The sequence below is a fragment of the Nelumbo nucifera genome, chromosome 2, assembly GCF_055504915.1.
Source record: "Nelumbo nucifera cultivar China Antique chromosome 2, China Antique-T2T, whole genome shotgun sequence".
In the NCBI taxonomy this organism is placed as follows: domain Eukaryota; kingdom Viridiplantae; phylum Streptophyta; class Magnoliopsida; order Proteales; family Nelumbonaceae; genus Nelumbo; species Nelumbo nucifera.
In genome coordinates this window covers 28859109-28880245 of record NC_142650.1, presented here as the reverse complement: position 1 = coordinate 28880245, position 21137 = coordinate 28859109, and the positions used below count along the sequence as shown (strand labels likewise).

The window sequence follows — 21137 nt, the reverse complement described above, 5'->3', positions numbered from 1 at the left end:
CTCAATTGAACCATAAGCCTTGTGCTTAATAATGTACACCCATTTACACAATAGGGACCTTATCCTTAGGACAAGGAACAATCTCCTAGGTCTAATTCTTTATTAAGGTCTCCATCTCTTGGTTCATAGCTTTCTTCCAGTGAGGAGACTACATTGCTTTTATAACACTACAAGGAATAAAAATAAAAGAAATGGTAAAAAAGTAAGCACAATAGGAGGGTGAGAAAGCATCATACATCACATAATTAGTAATGAGATGATTGGTACATGTTCTCCTTCCCTTCCAGATAGCAATAGGATGATCAAGGTTAGGATCAATAATAGAAGTAAAAGAGATTCCGACATTACTTAAGACCAAAGGATTAGATTGTGATAGGCATTCAACTTTAGAAGCCACCCTCTTACCATGTCTAATGGAGAACTGCCACCAAAACCAAGGTCGATACACAGGAGGAGGAGGAGATGGAATGCCCCCATTACAAGGATGAGAAGAAGAATGAGAACTAGAAGGTACAAAAGCAAGAACAAGAAGGCGGAATGGAGTCCAATTCCAGTCTTCACTAGTAATCTCCCCTTGAAGGGAAGGACAGGATGACTAATAAAAAGATGAGGACTCTATGAAGGTAACATCCTTAGAAACATACCTCCCACCAGACTAAGGATCAAAATATCTACAGCATTTCTAAACATGAGAGTAACCAAGGAAAATACATTTGATGGACTTAAAATCAAACTTATGTCTGGAAGGACTCATATCAAAAACAAAACAAACACATCCGAAGATGAGGGGACCAAAGGTTTAGCACTCTTGTTGGAAGCCAATTAATAAGATATATAGATGTCTCAACAGCATTGTTAGGTTGAAGGCTTTCTTATGTACTGATGGTTCGGCTGATAAGAGTTCTTATTAGCCTGTATTTGAGTTTAAGTTATCATGTATTGGGCCTGTGTTAATGGGCCTAAGCTTGTTTAGTGTTTTAAGTTGTCTGGGTGTCCCATCACTAATCAGGGGCATTCCAGTCTTTTTCTGTAACATTGTACTATACACTAATGTAAATAATTGTACAGTCGACTGGGTCAGGCAGTTCGACATTCCAACATCTCTTCTTCTTCTCTTTTCTGCTACTTCGGCTACAGTAGTTCAGCTTTCATGGTATCAGAGCATTGAGCGCCTTCCTGGTTACAGCCGACGCCATCTCCTTTCTCTTGCTGTCTTTCTTCTTTTTTTTTATCTGGGTTGCTGCTGTGAAACCCTAGGGTTGCAGGAGAACAACACAAGGTTCGACCTAGGGTTTCCCTTGGTTGTAGGGCACAAGGGAAGTAAGACCCAGAAGCTGATGTCCTACTAGTTTCTAGTAGTTAGCAGCTATTTGACTGCTAAGAGAGGTTTGTATAGGGCAGACCTAGTTGAGGACTGATTTCAGCAGTCCTAGTGTTGGCTGTAAGGAGGGGAACTCTCTTTACAGTTGCAGTACTCGAAGTTCAAGTGGAGTCTGCATAGCACAGGTTGGTTACCAGCCCAGAACACCTCATTTGCTGCTGTAACCGAACTGCTTCAGAACTGCGACAGCCTCGGCAAGTCTGAAACTGTGTTGCGAGCTGTCAGAGCCTGCTGTGACCACTTCGGCTAATCAGAACCTGCTTCAGAATTGGTTCAGAACTTTCAGAACTGGTTCAGCTAGTCTTAAATCAGTGCCATCTTCACAGGGGCTGCAGTCAAGATGTCTTCAATATCCGGAGATGTTTCTTCTAGGGATAACAGACCTGCGGCAAGGTCTTCAAATCTGAAAAACCCTAATCTACACAGCTTGCAGATTACAAGTGTGCTGCTGGATGAATACAACTTCAGGGAGTGGTCCGTTTCTACAATGCTGTTTATTACTTCCCGTGACCTCACAGGCTACCTTGATGGGAGCAAGAAAGAACCTGAGGTTGGCAGTGCAGATTATGCTGTGTGGCGCAAGGAGAATGCCACAGTTATGTCCTGGTTGCTTGCCTCTATGACTCCTCGGGTTGCCAGGACTGTTCATCACTTTCCTACAACAGCCAAGATTTGGGAAAAGGTGTCTAAGACCTATGGACAGAAGAAAAACAATGCTAGAATTTACAGATTGAATCAAGACATTGCTGCCTTACGACAAGGTGATATGACAGTTGCAACATACTTTGCAACTCTGGAAGGTCTTTGGGAAGAACTTGACCATCACTTGATATTAGATTGGGAAAATGCCAGGGACAAGGAGAGACATGATAAGTAGATTGAAGAGAACAGGGCCTTCAAGTTCTTAGCTGGTCTGGACCCAATGTATGAGGGTATAAGGTCACAAATTCTGGGGAGAGATGAATTGCCCGAGTTACACCATGTTTATTATCTGGTGAGGAATGAAGTTAGGAGAAAGGAGATGCAAGTTGACTCTCAGACTCAACCAACTGAACAATTTAGAGAACATTCAGCCCTGGTTTCTACTAAGGGAAACAGACATCCGGACAAGAAGCACCTCAAGTATACTCATTGTGGCGGTGAGAGACATGTAAAGGAAAAGTGTTAGGTCCTGTATCCTCACCTGAAGCCAGCTGCATTAAGGAAGGACAAGAAACAACAGAAGGGTCATGTGGCAAGTGGGAATCTTGTCACCAGCAACAATGGTGATAACTCACCAACAGTGTCTTCTTCTCCTATGGGGCAGGTTGCTGATTCCTCTGGAACTGGTGCTTTGGACTTCACTGCTAGTGAGGTAGAGGTCCTTAGTCGAGCATTAGCCCGTCTAAGGAATAATTCTTTTGCTTGCACCTCTCTTGCCAGATCAGGTACAGCCTCTGCCTTTAGTGCCACTAGCTCTTTTGACTCTCTTGACAGGTGTATTATATGTACTGTACGCAGGTTTAGTGCCCATAGGGGTATTTTTGTAATTTTGTAGACATCTTGTGTTGTACGGCCAGTATAGTATAAATACAAATGCTTCACTCGACTGAAGCAGTTCTTTTGAGGCCTTAACTCAGTAGCCTCTTCTTTCTTCTTCTTCTTCCTTCTTTCCTTTCTTCTTCTCCTGCTCAACATGGTATCAGAGCAGGACCGTCCAGGCCTAGAAAACAACCAGCTGAGGTCTCTCTCCATTGTTGCATAGAAGCTATAGTCCTGATGCTCGAAGACAAGGAAGAGGAAGCTTTCTCTAGTGCTGCGATTAGTCTCCACTGCCGAATAGGGTTCTGCTACAAGAAAGCTGACTGTTCAACTTCCTAGCGCAGAAAAAGGTTCTGCAACAAGTTTTTTCTTCCTCATCCTTCATCCTTCAGCCCAAGGTGCTGGTAACTGGAGTTACTCGGCTAAGAAGCCTGTAGAAAACCATCCCAGATGTACGAAGGAGGGTTCTGACCTGAAGAGAAGTTTGAGTCCATGACTGTACTGCCTATTCACAGTTCGGGTGACCTAGGTACTGAACTAAATTTTTTTCTGTTTGTGGTTCTCTTCTTGCACTCCTTCGATGCACTGTTAATGTCCCAAAATCTGAGTAGGGACTGTCCCCCTTCCTCCGATTGTGTGTTGCTCTATTCAGCTCTCTAAGGGACTGTTGATGAACCCTAAACCCTAAGTGACTGTTCGGCTGCCCTGGAAAGTGGATATCAGCCGATTAGGTGTGGTGAACCACCACTCATATTGCTGTTCCTACTGAGTTTTTTTTTCAACTGAGAAGCTGCATTAAAGTTGTAAAACTGTAGGTCATTCAGACCTGGTTACACTGCAAGTGCAGTTCATATATTGTTCTGTGGACTCCTACATAGTGTAGGTCATACAACCTAGTACTGCAGTTGCAGTGTTTGTGCTTGGTTCTCTGTGAAACCGAAAATCAGCAAGTGCCTAAGAAATGCAGAACATGATAGATGGGATCAGGAGAACAGTATGGTTATGTCATGGCTTTTGATCTCCATGGGAAATCAAAGTGGGCTCAGGATTTACCTAAGAAGCAAGGCTTAGATGTAATTAGAAGACCCGGGCAACAAGGTACCAAGAAACACCACATGGCCAACATGGTTACTCGGGAGAATCAGCCGTCCACTTCTACTGTGACTCAAACACCACATGGCCAACATAGCTACTCTGGATCTGACCCAAGGGAGGATATTGTAAACTCCTCCCGTGACCATTTAGAGCTTTATGGTAGAGCAATTCGCCAGATGGATGCTCCTCCCACCACCTCTTTTGCATCCACATCAAGTAATCCTACCACAACTTTCCATGTTACTTCTCACGACCTTGACTCTCCATGGATCATTGATTCTAGAGCGTCAAAACACATGACTGGTATGTCCTCTTACTTTCAAACTTATCACCCTCTTTCCGGAATAGATAAAGTGAGACTAGTTGATGGATCATACACTTCCATAGCTGGTCAAGGAACTCTCTCTCTTCCCCTTGGCCTTTCTCTTTCTAATGTTCTTCATGTTCCAAAATTCCCTATGAATTTGTTTTCAGTCAGTAGTGTTACAAATTCCTTGAACTGTTCTGTGACTTTTTTCCCTTCCTATTGTGTGATTCAGGATCTGGCCTCGAGAAGGACGTATGGTTGATGGACTCTATATGCTGGAGAATACGGTTGGCCTTCATGTTACAGAGTCTAGGTCATTTAAGCAAGTATTGTAGAACTCAAGCTGGAGAATACGGTTGATGGACTCTATATGCTGGAGAATACGGTTGGACGTATGGTTGTCGTCTAGGTCATTTGTCTTTTGAGTCCTTGAAAGTTGTTTTCCCAGAACTGTGTAAGTCAGTGTCTGTTTCTAATTTTTCTTGTCAAACGTGTCAGTTAAGCAAGCATTGTAGAACTCAATTTCCTCAAACAAATAGTAAATCTGGGTTTCCTTTTCACATTGTGCATTCTGATGTGTGGGGCCCTATTACTTTACCTTTTGAGAGTGGCTACAAGTACTTCATTACCTTCATTGACAATTATTCCAGATACACTTGGGTATATCCAATGCGAACCCGTGAGGAAGTACCAAAAATTATCCAAGATTTTCAGCGGATGGTCTTCACCCAATTTCAGACCGAAATTCAAATATTTCAATCAGACAATGCAAAAGAGTTTTTTCATAGTGACCTCACGGAGTTCTTTGCTTCACATGGCTCACTTCACTGGAGCTCTTGTGCCCGCACGCCACAACAAAATGGTGTGGCTGAACGGAAGAACCGACACCTTCTTGAAGTGGCACGGGATTTAAAATATATAAATAATATAATATTTATTGAAATATATATATATTTATAATTTAATATATACATTTTTTTATTTTTTCTTTATAATTTCTCTCTCTCTCTCTCTCTATTCAGCCACTTCAGTAGTAGTAACAACATGGGCTAAATTTCGGGCTCAGGCCCAGGCTCGGGCTTCGGGCTTTTTATGAGGGTCGGGCTCGGGCCCAAGTTGTAGGCCCGATGGTCGGGTCGGGCTCGGGCTCGAGATCGGGCCTTAGAAAAATCTGTTAATACAGAGTGAAAGCCCGGCCCGAGCCCTGCCCGACCCGACCCATGAATAGGTCTAGGCTTCACCCCCCTCCACCACTTTTTTTTGCTCCCTCTCTTCTCTCCTCTCCTCTTCTTCTCAAATTGTTCAAATGTGTTTGTTGAAAATCCCTCCCCACCCAAAAAAAAAATAGCTCAAGTGTTCTCTCCACCTCCACCTCCCTTTCAAATGGCTTGTTAATATCTACTCTCCTCCCACATGCTCTTTCTTCAATCAACAATGAGTTCCTTCCTCCCTCTTCCTTCTCAGCCCCCTCTTCTCCCTCCCTCTCAATGCTTTCCCCCGACCCCAACTCCCTCTCCACTCTCTCAACCTCCTTCCCGCCTATTGTTAAAATCTTCCTTTTTCTTTTATACACCTTGTCCACTTTGTCACCCCATTCACTTCCTTCCCAGTGTTTTCTTCTTTCCCCAACTTCTCCCTTGCCACCACTACCCTCACATTCACCCCTAATCTCAGTCAAAGCAACCTTGAGGGGAGCAAGGACAAAACTTACCACTTCTCATTCATTTATCCTGTCGATCTCCCCAACCATGAGTCCCTTACATAGTTGCAAGCCCACCACTCCAACACCAACCTCCTCCCTTAGTTCTAGATTCCCCACACGATGCCACCGCACTAGTCTAGATAGTCATTGTTGAAACTTCTCTAAATTTATCTAGGGCTACTGATGAAGCACCCTTGCTTTTTGCTTTCTTTCGCTTCACAATCCCAATCACCTAGACATGGTTGCTACTACTATGCTTCCTCCTACTAACTTTTTAGAAGAACTTCTTCTCTCTCCCTTCAAACCTTGAGATGACCCAGACCCAATCAATTTTTGATTTCCACTTTCCATCTACTCCACCTCAATTCTCTAACTCCCCCCCCCTCTATTTTCCAGTTCTCCCAATTCCTATTCTTAAAACCAAATCGCTTTCTAACAATAAGGTGGGCCCCATCCGACCTAGAGATACCTCCTCTAAACCCTTGATAGCCCAAATACCTCCTTAGAATCCACCACCCAGTCCACCGCTTCTCTACTATGGAATATGAACAAGAGAATCCCACTGCCTAGACTTCTCACTCCCATAACCTTTTCTTTTCCCCATTCCATTACCACCAGCACTTCCACCTTCTCAATGTCCATTCCCATTCTACTACCCTCACAACTAAACTCACTTGAAGCACACTCATTCTCTCCTCCATCTTCCCTATTCCTTACGTCCACCTGTAGCACCGCACTCTCTTCCATCTTGTTCCTCATACTTCAAGAAACACATGAAGATGGTTTTCAAAGTACTCCTTAGCATTGTCAGATCTTATTATCCTAATTCTTTTCTCAAACTATGTTTCCACCATATTCACGAAATTTTTGAGCAATCATAGGAACTTCATCCCGACTTTTCATCAAATAGAACCATGTAAAGTATTTATACCGACCCATTCAAGGAATGGTATATGGGCCACAAACATCAGTATGAATCAAATGGAAAGCAACATTACTTCTATTACTCACAAATATATGGTTCTACATTATTTAGATAAATGACAAACTTCACATTGAGGATTCAAGTGAGACACTAAACTAAACAAATTTGGAAACAAAAGTTTTACAAACTTAAAGGACATATGACCAAGTGCGACAACTATAAAAGACTCAATTTCTCAACTATCTCCTTGCCACTAGGTAAATCTGCAATCTCCCACGTATGATTCTTAATGCTTTCATTTCTTCCTGCATAGATGCCTTCCGCTCAGATTTGGAGAGAGCCTCACTAACACTCTTGGGTATAAACACAGAATCAAGGGAGGAGAGGAAGGCTTGGTAGGAAGGAGATAATCCACTGCAGGAAAGATAGTTTGAGATGCAATGAGCAATACACTTCCTCTTCCATTTTCTGAGTGTAATAAGGACATCAAGGTCATCTGCAATGGTGTTAGGAGCATGGGTAGTAGTATCAATAGGAACTAAACCATCAGAGGAAATAAGAGGCATACCTGGGTTTGTGTCAATCGAACTTGGAATCTCCGATGAGCCAATAGGGAGTGACATGGGTTCCTTTGCTGTGGAATCAACCTCCCTATGTTGTTGTAGGCACTATCATGTAAAACACTGAGAGATAGGATGCAATGGTGGCGGAAAAGTGGGTGAGATAGGTGGATCAAACACTGGGGTGGACAAAGGAGCTGGAATAGAAAGTGGTATAGGTTGCTCACTTCCTTCCCCAAAACACTCCCCCTGAGAAGAACCCCCCGAGAAAAAAAGGTGTGGATCAAGAAAGTGGCATCCATAATAACATACCGATTCCCAGAGACTAGATCATAACAACAATACCCCTTCTAATTTCCAACATACCCAAGGAAGACACACTTCTTCACCTTAGGGTCTAGCTTAAAGGTGAGGACCAAGAACATGGACAAAGCATACACATCCAAACACCCTTAAAGCGGTGAGGAACAAGAACATAGACCACTTGCTTTAAAGGAATGTCTACAATGCTTTCCAAGTTGACAACCATCACACTCTAAGCTAGACAAACTAATAGACTTAAACAACTTTGGAAACAAAAAAAAAAAAAAAAAAAAAACACAAAGAAGCAAAAGACAAATGCCCTAAATGATTATGCCAAAGCATAATCTGACTCACTGACTCTAACTCAATGTTCCTGTTGACATGATGACTCTGATAGCTGGGAAGTGTATCAAGAAGATAGATTCCATTCACCTCACAACCACTCCCAATCGTCCTCTTTGATTCCAGATCCTATAAAACACAATGACCAGGAGAGAAAATCACTGAACAAAATTCTTTGTCAAGCTACTAATAGATAAAAGATTAGTACTCAGTCTAGGAACATGAAGAACAGAAGGTAGGGTAATGGAATTGGTTATCTTGACAGACCCTTTCCCGGTAGTGGGAACATGTTATCCATCAGCAGTGGAAACTCTATCTCTACCAGAACAGAGGTGGTATGATGAGAAAATGGTGGAAATGTTGGTCATGTGTTCTGAGGCTCCTGAGTTTATAATCCAAGGAGGTCCCCCCTTACCTATAGTGGATACGTAATTTATAGTGGCATGTGAACTACTTGTATGTGCAAATGAAGTAGAATGACTACCTCTTGATCCGCCTGCACCTTGTTGTCCACCTAATAATGAGTTAGAACCGGCTATGTACCTCTAATTTAGAAACTTCCCATATCTCTCCAATTCGGCCCTCACTACAGCTGTTGCAACAGACTATAGAGAGGTTGTAGTAGGTGGTCTTGATAAATCACCAATCACTGTCATATTTGCATTTCCCTTCTTGTTTCTGAGTCGGCTCGGTACAAGGTGTAGATAAAGCTTCTAGTAAGTATCTTTGGTGTGTTTAGGTTTCTTACAGTAGTCATAGATCAGATCCTTCTTGTCTTTCTTCATCGGTTCATTTCCACCTTTATCCCCACTTGGCTATGCTAACCATAGTTGACTACTCAAGGCCTGGATTCCTCATCATCACATTCCTCCTACTCTTCTCTCCAGACACAAAGGCATATGCCTGAGAGAGAGTTACATTGTCTCGGGAAAGGATATGCTGCCGTGCAATGTCATACTTAAGGTTAAGTCCTACTAGAAACTCAAAAACCTCATTCTTCTCTACCAACTTCTAATAAGTTGTTGCATCTTTGCTACTTTCCCAAACCACTGTCTCCAAATGATCTATCTCCTACCATAAGGTTTTAAGGGCTAAAAAGTAAATAGAACAGACTTATCTCCCTACCTAGTAGCAATCATTCGATTTCTCAATTGGTAGGCTCTAGCAACATTCTCACTCTATGAATAGGTTTCTGCTACTCCATTCCAAATCTCCTTAGCTATGTTAGCCCATAAAAAGTTCTTACTTATATGGGGCAACATGGAATTGCACAGCCAAGTCATCGCCATGTGGTTTTCCTATACCCACCAGGAGTAGTTAGTTTCAAGTTTCTTTTCCTCACCAGGGACATACCCCAATTTCCCACGAGCACCAATGGCCATCTTTGTAGATTGTGACCATTCTAAGTAGTTCGTACCATCCAACTTGACTGTAATGATTGTCCCGGCCCCAAAGAGGTCTCTAGTACCTCCTCCCCCTGATCCCATTTCACCTACAATTTTTTTTCAAGTCCACTTCCCTCCATAATTCCCACAATAGATTAGGATATCAATTTGAGATGAAAAGAAAGGTACTTATCTCCTTTAGAAACCTCAAACACCTCCTTGGTAGTGGTACCCTACAAGCCCCTCCTTCCAAAGATTCTCTGTTCCGTAGGAGCAGGAAAAGAGAGAGAGAAGAGGTTGTCGCTCCCTCCAGAGACCTCCAAAAAGGCTAGGATTTGAACCACCCCCTTTAGAAAACCTCAAGGAACCCTAGAAAACTAGAGCACCACTTCCTAGGTCAAAATTGAAGAGTCTTACAAAATCAAAACTCTCCCCCTTCCTCCAGTTCTTCCTGATTTTGGTGTTAAACCCTAAACCAGCTAAAGGGAATTGCAGATCCACCAAAAAATCAAAAAACTAAGCTTACCTGAAGTCTTCAATCAGCCCTTTACCTCATCATGCAGTCGGCCAATCTAGGGCTGCATGATGGAGCAGCTCAAAAGGTCATTAAGCTTGCTCTGATACCAAGTAGAAAGGTTTGAATAATCTGTTTTGAAATAAAAACTGTAAAAGAAAAGAAGAGAAAGAAGAGAAGAGAAGATTTCAGCAAGGGAAGAAAGAGAAGAGAGATAGAAGAGAATAGGAGAAGCCAAAATTAGGTTTGGCCACCCCCTTCATTAGATTATATACTTCACAAATAAAATAGAGTACAAAGACAAGTATGCCCTACTTAAAAGCATAAACTAATGGGTCTAAGGCCCAATAACTCCCTAACTATGTTATGTAAATAAAAACAAATAATATCAGCCCAAAACTCAACAAACTTATATGAAGTAAGATGTGAAGGCATGTCGGTCATATGGGCACTAGCTCCAAAGTCAACAATTCATGGGCTAGAGGAGGTGGAACAAGAAAGTGCAGAACCTATTTTAGCATATGCATTGGATGGATTACCAGAACCAGATGAGGAGGATGCCTCACTCTTTTCCAAGTGCAACAGGAGACTCCAAAGTTTAGCCATCACATCAAAGGAGTCATGAGAGGGGGTGGACACATTAGAAGACTGACCATCATTACCAACTTGTAGACAAATGAGCATTGTCTTTCTTTCCAATTTTAAACTTTTTCGGTTTCAACTTTCAAGTGAGAATTGAGTTTCCAACATCTTTCCTTAATATGTCTTGGCCTCTTGCAATATTCACAGATGACATCCTTAGTCTTCTTAGTAACAAAATGATTACTAACACTCTACCTGGACTTAGATGACATAAAGGCAGAGTGCTCAATCACAAGGGGTTGCATCATGATTGCCCTTCTATTTTCTTCCCCTTGCACAAGAGAGTAAGCAGTAGCCCAAGAGACAATACCTGCACTAAGAATATGCTCCCTAGTGAAATCAAACTCCAATTTGAAGCCATCCAGAAAGTCAAAGACCCTATTCTCCTCAATGTGCTTCTTGTACTGCTCACCATATGCAAGACCCTTCCATTCTAGAGCCCTCAAGTGGCCCATTTCTTCCTAAATCCATTGTTCTCTCCCCCTAACGCATACTACAAGCTTCCCTCTGAAGCTAATGTATTCTAGCAATATTGTTAATCTATTAGTAAGTGCGACAACCCCTGTCCCAAATCTAGTTAACAGTTGAGAGGAACATGTAGTTACGAGCAATGTGAGGTTGCATTGAATACACCAGCCAAGACATTACCAATGAGTTATCCTGCACCCACTTTGCAAACTTAGGGTCTTCAATTTCCAGCTTAACATCCTTACCTGCAATGAATCCCAACTTACCTCTCCTTGTATAGTAAATGATACGTAACTTAGGAGAACTCACCCCTAAAAGCTAGCAGTTAGAGGGAGGGAACCCAAGCACATATATACTCCACAACAGCATCCCATTCTACCGATGTGGGACAAATGGATCGTAACATCCCACCACGCTTCCGCAGTCCTGGCGCTCACACAGACTGGCTTTGCACTAGTCCACCTAGTCCCGGCCGAACACTGCAATACCGACGTCACCACCTGCACCGCACGATTGCAACTGAGAGGCATAGTGTAGGCTCTGATACCATTTGATACATAACTTAGGAGAACTCACCCCTAAAAGCTAGTTGTTAGAGGGAGGGAACCCAAGCACGTATATACCCCACAATAGCATCCCATTCTACCGATGTGGGATACCTCACATTAGCATCCCATATTACCAACATGGGAACTGGGAGGCATAGTGTAGGCTCTGATACCATTTGATACATAACTTAGGAGAACTCACCCCTAAAAGCTAGCTGTTAGAGGGAGGGAACCCAAGCACGTATATACCCCACAATAGCATCCCATTCTACCGATGTGGGATACCTCACATTAGCATCCCATACTACCAACATGGGACAAATGGATCGTAACATCCCACCATGCTTCCACAGTCCCGGCACCCATGCAGGCTGGCTTTGCACTAGTCCACCTAGTCCAGACCGAACACTGCAATACCGACATCACCACCTGTGCCGCACGATTGCAACTGGGAGGCATAGTGTAGGCTCTGATACCATTTGATACATAACTTAGGAGAACTCACCCCTAAAAGCTAGCTGTTAGAGGGAGGGTACCCAAGCACATATATACCCCACAACAGCATCCCATTCTACTGATGTGGGATACCTCACATTAGCATCCCATACTACCAACATGGGACAAATGGATCATAACAGTGAACTTAACCGATTCAAACCACTCCAAGAAGTTGGTTCCATCAAGTTCTACAATAGTTATCATACCACTAGAAACATCAACGTTTCCTGGAAACACATTGGAACCCATCTATACATCATTTGGTGATTTCATACTTTACCAACAACTATCTTGACAACCAAAGAAAACCCCAACACCTAACCGAAACACAAAAACCCCAAAAAAGTTTATCAAACTCGGTTGAAGGCCAAAAAGATTGCTGGCAACAAAATAGAAGGAGAAGCAAAAGTCCCAAAAATCTTTTAGGGTTCAAAAAATTACGGGATCACTTCTTGTCATTCCCAAGATATAAAATGACCTAAGAGAACCAAGTTTCACTAGATAAGAACCCATCAAACAACAGAAACAATACTCAAAACCAGATCTGGAATTTCTGTGATTTTCCACTTGAAAAACCCACAACAAATCATAGAGGCATCAAATAGAAACGAGACATATACCAAAATTCATATAAAATCGGGACAAATCAAACCATGTGATTTTTAGGGATTGCCTCCATTACCTATACAGATTACTGACATCATCCGACAATAGCCAAACATCAACAATTCATCCTCCGAGCAAAGATCAGCGAAAGAAGATTCTCCCAAGAGCTTCTAGTCACTTTGATAACAAGTTGCAATGTTGAGGGTTTTGTTGAGAGAAGAAGAAGAAGATCCTTGCCTCATACATAGAGGAGAGAGTGTTACTATTCACTCTCTCAAACATGAAATTTATATTATGAAAGAGAAATAACATGAAAGCCCTCATATGGGTACTCAAATACAGAAAGCATGAAATGACCCAAAAGACCCTTGCCTCATACAATCTCAACAATTAAAGAAATGAATAGATTTATTATCACCATTTTTGCAGTATCCTCTACTATTATTCAGTTAGAAATTTCCAATTCAAGGACTCTATCCATTGCAAGTTTGAGTGTTTTCTATTGTATAAGATACATTGTGCAGCTTCACAACTCAATGGATTTTTAAAACCAGCATCAACCAGTTGATAGAATTAAACTCTCTCAACTAGATAGATTCCCACTTAGCTCCAACTTGCAATCCCTATGGCAAGAAACTTACTAGAAGTCAAGAACATTCTTTGCATGATCTACCAGACTGTTGGACTAGGAAAACCATTTGACAGTTCAGAAAGAATGGAATGGATTCCATCTATTCTTATATACCATAGTCAATTAAAGACTTCTAATAAAAATTTTAAATTGTTAAATGATAACTCATAATGATAGGCTTTTGTGTCATCTTTTTTCTAATATATCAATTTGATTTTAAGATTATTTCTTTAACTTTTCTTTTTCTTTTTCTTTTTTTTTGTGTGTGTGTATGTTTTTTGGAGGGAAGAAAGAGGCAAAGTGCTGTTAACAACCCTAGATCTTGACAGAATAAAAGAAAGAGACGCATTGGTGTTCATGCATAAACTCTTTCTAAATGCTCCACTTTCTCAGTTATCAGAATGTTGTTCCTTGAGTTTACACAATGATTGGAGAATGAAAATGTGAAGAAATGGGTTAAATTTTGGGGATGAGATGTCAAGTGTATACAAAGAAGAGAGGAGATAAGGGCAAGACCAGCGAGTAGAACAATTAACTCATTCTTTTGCTAACAAAGGACTCCTTAGTCCTTATGCTCCTTAAGTATAGAAGGAAAATCTCTGAGAAATCCAAAAAAGGAAAAAAAAAGACACTTGTTGTCTCAACCTTATTACAATTAGGCCATCACCCAATGCCGGTACCTACTATCCAGGGTCTTGGGAAGGGTGGGCTGCATACAGACCTAATCTCTAGCATTTTTTGCATCAAAAAAAATAATCACTAATTTTTATACAATGGCTGCAAAATAATAGTGCAATAAAGAAATCAGAAAACACTACTAGCTAGAAGCAAAAACACTAGGGGTGCAACTTGGGCGGACCCAGCCCGAGCCCAAAATTTTATGCAAACTGGGCTTGGATTTTCAGTCCTCAGGTTGGGTTGGGCTTTTTTATTTTTTGGGTGGTCCCAGGCCTAGCCTTTAGGTAGCCCGAACCCGGCTCAACATATGTGTTATATATATATATGGGCTTCTAGAATTTTTCTTTACTAAAATACCCCTCCTCTTGAATTTAGTTCATCTCCATTGAAAGGGCAGAAAATGTAATTAAAAGAACACCATTAAGTACATTCAATTACCTCTCACTAAATCTCACATTTAAGTCATTAAACAAATCACATTCTCTCTCATTGAATCCAACATTTATACTTTTGTTTATCATCATTAAATTCCACTAATAAATCCATACACAATAAGTATTAATAGAATGAAATTTTATATTTTTAAAATAAACATAGAAATGAAATCATATTTTTCATCTAGGTGGTGGGTAAGTAGTTCAACCATTTGGGTCAAATGGATAATTTCATGATGTTATAAATAAATAATATAAATTTAGAAATATAAAAAAATACTTTTGTTTATCATGATTAAATTCCATTAACAAGTCCATACACAATAATTATTAATAGAATGAAATTTTATATTTTTAAAATAAAGCTAGAAATGAAATCATATTTTCCATCTAGGTGGTGGGTAAGTACTTCAACCATTTGGGTCAAATGGATAATTTCATGATGTCATAAATAAATAATACAAATCTATAAATATAAAAAATACAAAAAATATAGAAAAAAAAGGAAATTTTGAAAAAAATAGACACGTTTCCATTATTATATATTTGTCATATTAAAAAATAAGTATGATAGAATAGACATAATTTTGTTAATGAGGGACATCAAATATACGACTTAAAACTGATCGGAAATCAAACCATCTTCTTATAGGGGATGGGTTAGTTGTTCAACCTTTTAGGTCAAATAGGTTAACCCATGATGTATAATTAAAAAATATTTTTTTTTAAATATAATAGTACAAAAAATAAGAAACAGTTTTGGGCACATTTATAATATTATATACTAATAAAATAAACAAAAAATAAGTATGATAAACAATAATTATTTTATCAATGATATAAATGAAATGCAAAATTTAAAACCAGTTTGAAAATGAAACCATTTCCATATCTAGATGGTAGGTAGGTCAATAATCTAACATTCTGGGTAATCTATGATGTCGTAAAAATATAAGCTTCGTATAAAGCATTTTGATACAATAAATGTGAAAATAAGAATTACTTTTATCGATGATGAAAAATGGAATATATGATCTAAAATCAACTAAAAAAGAAAAATGGTTTTTCCATCCAAGTGGTGGGTTAGTGGTTCAACTATCCATGTCAAAAGGATCAACACATGATGTTATTATTAAATAATAAAATACATAAAATTCTAGAAAATGTAGAAATTTGTCGATAATTTTGGGTACATTCTATAATATTATATATTCATTATATAAAAAAGTGTGATTAATGAGAATTATTTTCATTAATGATAGAAATGGGATAAAAATTAGGATAAAAAATAAAGAGCATTAATGTCTAACACATGACCCAACTAACCATGTTAAATGGTTCAATAATTTAATTAGCTAGGTCATCGTAAGCAAGTGGTTTGGTAGAGATGCAAACAGAGCATATTAGATTTGAATCAGGGTATATTCAAATCTGATATGATCCAAAGATTCAACTGGATCTCATAAACATTGATTCGAATCCGAATCAAATCAAGATGTTGGATATTCGAATATGATATGATTTGATTTAATTTATAAAAAATAAATAAATTATTAAAAGAAAAAGAAAATATAACAGTTGAAATAAACAAACAAAAAATATAAGCATTTTTTCAACAATTTCCATCATATAAAACGCTTACAAAAATTCAATATAAATAACATATTTATATATAAATAATAAATAACACATATATTATATATAAATAACCTATAAATACTACATATATAAATAATTGATTTGACCACAATATTAAAAACCAGTGTTCAAATAATATATTGGAATTGCATTTCCTCTTGGTAAATAAGTAATTTTTATTATCTCATAAATTAAATAATAAAAAAATAAAAATATAGAATTTTTTATAAATATTATAAAAAACTGAACATACATTAATATTATATATTCTTCATATTAAACAAAAATATGTTTGAAAAATGAGAATTATTGTTAGTAAAGATAGAAATGGCTAAAATACAATGAAAAAAATGAATTAATGTCTTAATCATAGTCCATTTTCCTAGTTAAATAGGTTAACGGTTCAACCAGTAAGGTCATTTGATTGTTGATTATTATCATCATCATCATCATTTGATACTACCACATGCAAAAGTAAATGCGAAAATAAAAATTACTTTTATTGACGATGTAAATGGAATACATGATTTAAAATCAACCAAAAAAAGAAAAAATGGTTTTTCCATCCAAGTGGTGGGTTAGTGATTCAACTATCCATGTCAAATGGATCAACACATGGTGTTATTGTTAAATAATAAAATACATAAAATTCTAGAAAATGTAGAAATTTGTAGATAATTTTGGGTACATTTTATAATATTATATATTTATCATATAAAAAGTGTGATTAATGAGAACCATTTTCATTAATGATAGAAATGGGATAAAAAATAGGATAAAAAAAGAGCATTAATGTATAACACATGACCCTACTAACCATGTTAAATGCTTTATTGATTTAATTAGCTAGGTCATTATAGGTAGACCTGTTCATGGGCCCCGCGGGCTCGGGCTTGGGCCTGCACCAGGCCTGACTTTTTTTCGAGCTAGGCTTGGGCTTTCTCAAAAAAGCTTGGCCTGAGCCCGAGCCCGACTTGACACTATATATTAAATAATAAAAATATATTTTATAAATAAAATATATATACAATATTTTTTCTTTGTTCTTCTCTTTTTTTCCAAGTAATAGTGAGATGTTTATTATTTTTGAGTCTTGAAGGTTTTTAATATAAATAACACTTTTTTATTGAATAAAAAAGAAAAAAATTCTATTTTCTAATTTCTGGCTGGGCTCGGGCTCAAGACCTAGGCCCGATGATTAGGTTGGGCTCGGACTTGGGCCTAAGTGTATTTTGTTGACACATATACAAAGCCCAGCCCGGCCCATGAACAGGTCTAATTGTAGGCAAGTGGTTTGGTAGGGATGCAAACAAATTGGATTGGATTTGAATCAGGGTATATTCGAATCCGATTCGATCCGAAGATCTGATCGGATCTCATAAATATTGCTTTGAATCAGAATTTGATCAAGATGTTGGATATCCGAATATGATACAATCCAATTTAATTTAAAAAATAAATAAATTATTAAAAGGAAAAGAAAATATAATAGTTGAAATAAAGAAAAACAAAATTTATAAGTATTTTTTCAACTATTTTCATCATATAAGAAGTTTACAAAAATGCAATATAAATAACATATTTATAAATAAATAATAAATAACATATATATTATATATAATTGATTAGACCACAATATTAAAAACCAATATTCAAACAATATGTTGGAATTGCATTTCCTCTTGGTAAATAAATAATTTTTATTATCTCATAAATTAAATAATAAAAAATAAAAATATAGATTTTTTTATAAATTTTATACAAAATTTGAACATGCATTAATATTATATATTCTTCATATTAAACAAAAATATGTTTGAAAAATAAGAATTATTGTTAGTAAAGATACAAATGGCTAAAATACAAAGAAAAAAAATGAATTAATGTCTTAACCATAGTCCATTTTCTTGGTTAAATAAGTTAATGGTTCAATCAGTAAGGTCATTTGGTTGCTAACTATCATCATCATCATTTGATATTGCCACGTGCAATGCGCGTGCACTTTTACTAGTTAACCTATATACATATATATTTTGCATACATATTTACACAAATACATAAATATATGTATACGTATTTACATATATATATATATATATATGTAAAACTTTAGAGTGAATTCATTGACCAACCTAGGTTTGAGCCCAACCCAAGTGCATCACATTAAAGAGCGGGCAGGGATTGGGTTGGGAAGATCGGGTTTGACCTCGGGTTCGGTTCGGGCTCGAGCCTTAAGCCCAAATTTTAGTGTCAGGCCTAGGTTGACCATAAACCTGGCCCAACCCACCCGACTTGTACCCCTAGAAAACACCATAATAAAATGACCCAACATCTCCTCATGTGATCAAATTTTCAAGATCCAAAGAGTTAAATTGTTAAAAACCCTGAAATTCAATAACTTAAAGAATCAAGAAATCCTTCATCTGTCGATTTTCCGTATCAATATTACGATCTAAACTATCACCTCGATTAACACTGTCCATATCCAATATTCAAATCAATATGCAAGATAATCACTAAGAAGATCCCAAAATGCATAAAACTGGAACAGAAATACATGAAGAGGATTATATAAAATAGTAATGAATTAGTAATACCAAAACAGCACAGTATTAAGTATTATGGGAAAACCTCCGGCCAATTACAAAACGTATCACCACTCCTCTGTCCTCAAGTTTTCTCAAAGCATCACCTACAATGAATCGCCATCAAAGTGAATATCCAAAAACAGATAACAGAAAACAGGTTGTCCAAGTTCTTAAATAAACTTGATATAAGAAGTCAAAATTGAAATAGCAAATAAAATGATGTGGAAAATTAAAATTGAAACATGATATTTAAACCAGAAAAGTATGGTAAAAGGTATTAGAGAAAATCTTTCTTTAACTGATATATGAAAGTAAAATATTCAGTTAAATGATCTATGGGGAAAAGCAACAATTGAAATTTCAGAAAAGTTAATGGAATTAATGCTGGCAGTGGACTCCGCGCCATGTGTGTATGAGAGAGAGAGAGAGAGAGAATAAGCACATCTACCTGAACTTTATACAAATATTCACCAAAATACTACGATCCTCCACAAAAAAAAAAAAAAAACGGTCCCTTACAATGTGCAAGCACCACAGCAAAGGAAAAGTAGTTTAAATCAGAAGTCGCAAATGAAAACAAGATTATATCCCAAAACGTGAATTCCACTAACAACAGAAAGTTTGAAAAAGTCTGAGACAGTAACGAAATTAAAAGAAGGGGGGACTTGGTTGAGAATTCCAGCTGACCTTTTGGCATCCAAGATCCTCTAAACATGTTCCGCTTCAAGCGGCTACCAAATCCAGTATATACCCCAATAACGGCCAAAAGCCTCTCTCCAGAAGCAGACCCACTCAGCTGCAACTGGTTCCTGAGGTAGGTACCCTTGACTCTTTGCCATCGCCAAGTCCATCTCAGCTTCCACGATCCTTCCTGACAAATCCCTGAAAATGATTCAAACAAAATCATAAATCATAAAGTTAATGAACAGCTTTATAAACACAACGAAACCAAAAAATGCAATTTGTAAAACTGAAGGAAAAAAAAAAAAAAAAAAAAAAACTTACTTGCATCCTAGGATCATGAGCCTATCCTTAACCGTAAGGACCTTGGCCAGCTACAACGAAAATTATTTAAATAAGAACATGAAAAGTGGGGAAAAACCCATAAAATAAATTTTGAAATTATTAAACGATAATCGGGAAGAACCTGTCCTGAGTTCTTCTGAAGAAGGTTAACCAGTAACCTTCTGTTCTCTGAATCTTGCCACAACCTGATTGTTCGAAGATTGTTCAACTAGATAATAACAAAACAAGCGAGGTACGATCGAGACCAAACTTTAGGCAAGGGAATCAAGTTCGATAAAACAAACTCACCGGCCAGCAACGTAGAGCCAAGCGAGGCAAGACAGTAAGACCATGACGACTGAGGTTTTGTTCGTCTGCAACGAGTTCGACTTCCATTTCCTTTCGTGCTTCATCGTAGTCGCTGAACATTCCTCAAATGGAGAGATGTAAATCTCACCGCACTAGAAATGGGATTCGACCGGGTTGGTAAGCAGAACTTCCGTTTTCGAAGAAGCAGGAAAAAAAAGATTAATTTTTTTAGAAAAATAAGATTAAATAAAATGGGTAAATTGCATGTTAGTAAGCTGTACATTCGTAATAAGCATGTCATACGTGCATGGAGATAACGTGGTTTATCATGGTTGGCTCCATATACGAGTCGAACTGTAGGCGATTCCAGCATAAATGGATAACCACTCCCCCAGGCTCGTACACATAGGCAGGCAGGCAGGCAGCTCTGCCCCTCACTGAGCATTGCGGTTGCGTAGGTAACAGCCCGTGACAGTACTGACAGAGACAGACCTCCATACCGGTAGCGTAGACTTGTGTATCTCCGCCCATACTGTCTCCTCCTCCAGTTGTTCCCATCACACTAAAATAGAATGTCTAGGTTATGTGATGATAAATGGAGTTCGACCTAAAAATTTTCCACGTGGCAATATGGTGTATGGCGCGAAACGGTTTCATGCGTTCATCTCTCTACCCTCATACTCGCTGGTAAGTACTCCTACTGGCTACTGTTCCAGTACTCAAATGGATCCCAAAATCAGCATAAACATTCTCACAAGAATCCTCTCAATTTCTTTGTTAGGCCCTCTTGGGACTCATTCCATGCATACCATAGACATAGTCATAGAGCAATACGATCTTCATTAGCAAGTAGGAGAATAATAACATGTTTTAATACTTGTGATCATTAACAAACACCTCTTAATATCTGGGGCATTGTATGCATGCAGTATAGTCCTGCTTCGCCATTTATGATTCCATACAACGAACAAAATCAGAACAGACCACTCTCTTAAGTCTCTGGAATCTTTGGTGAAACAAGTTTGTCATTTTATCTTACAATGAAAGATTGGAGTCG

At 38.3% G+C, this 21137-nt stretch overlaps 1 protein-coding gene across 1 annotated transcript in view; it reads right to left on the bottom strand.

Moving 5' to 3' along the window:
- Positions 1-21135, bottom strand: part of LOC104588618 (hydroxyproline O-galactosyltransferase HPGT2-like) — a 49717-nt gene extending 28582 nt beyond the window's left edge. The window contains exons 1-7 of the mRNA XM_088898206.1: positions 20384-21135; positions 20081-20267; positions 19914-19977; positions 19772-19821; positions 19454-19648; positions 18810-18870; positions 18581-18653 (exon numbers count right to left, since the gene is read on the bottom strand). Of these exons, the coding sequence (XP_088754332.1) occupies positions 18581-18653; positions 18810-18870; positions 19454-19481 (162 nt within the window). The 5' untranslated portion in view covers positions 19482-19648; positions 19772-19821; positions 19914-19977; positions 20081-20267; positions 20384-21135. The remainder of the gene's footprint in view (positions 1-18580; positions 18654-18809; positions 18871-19453; positions 19649-19771; positions 19822-19913; positions 19978-20080; positions 20268-20383) is intronic.
- Positions 21136-21137: the final 2 nt, after the last annotated feature.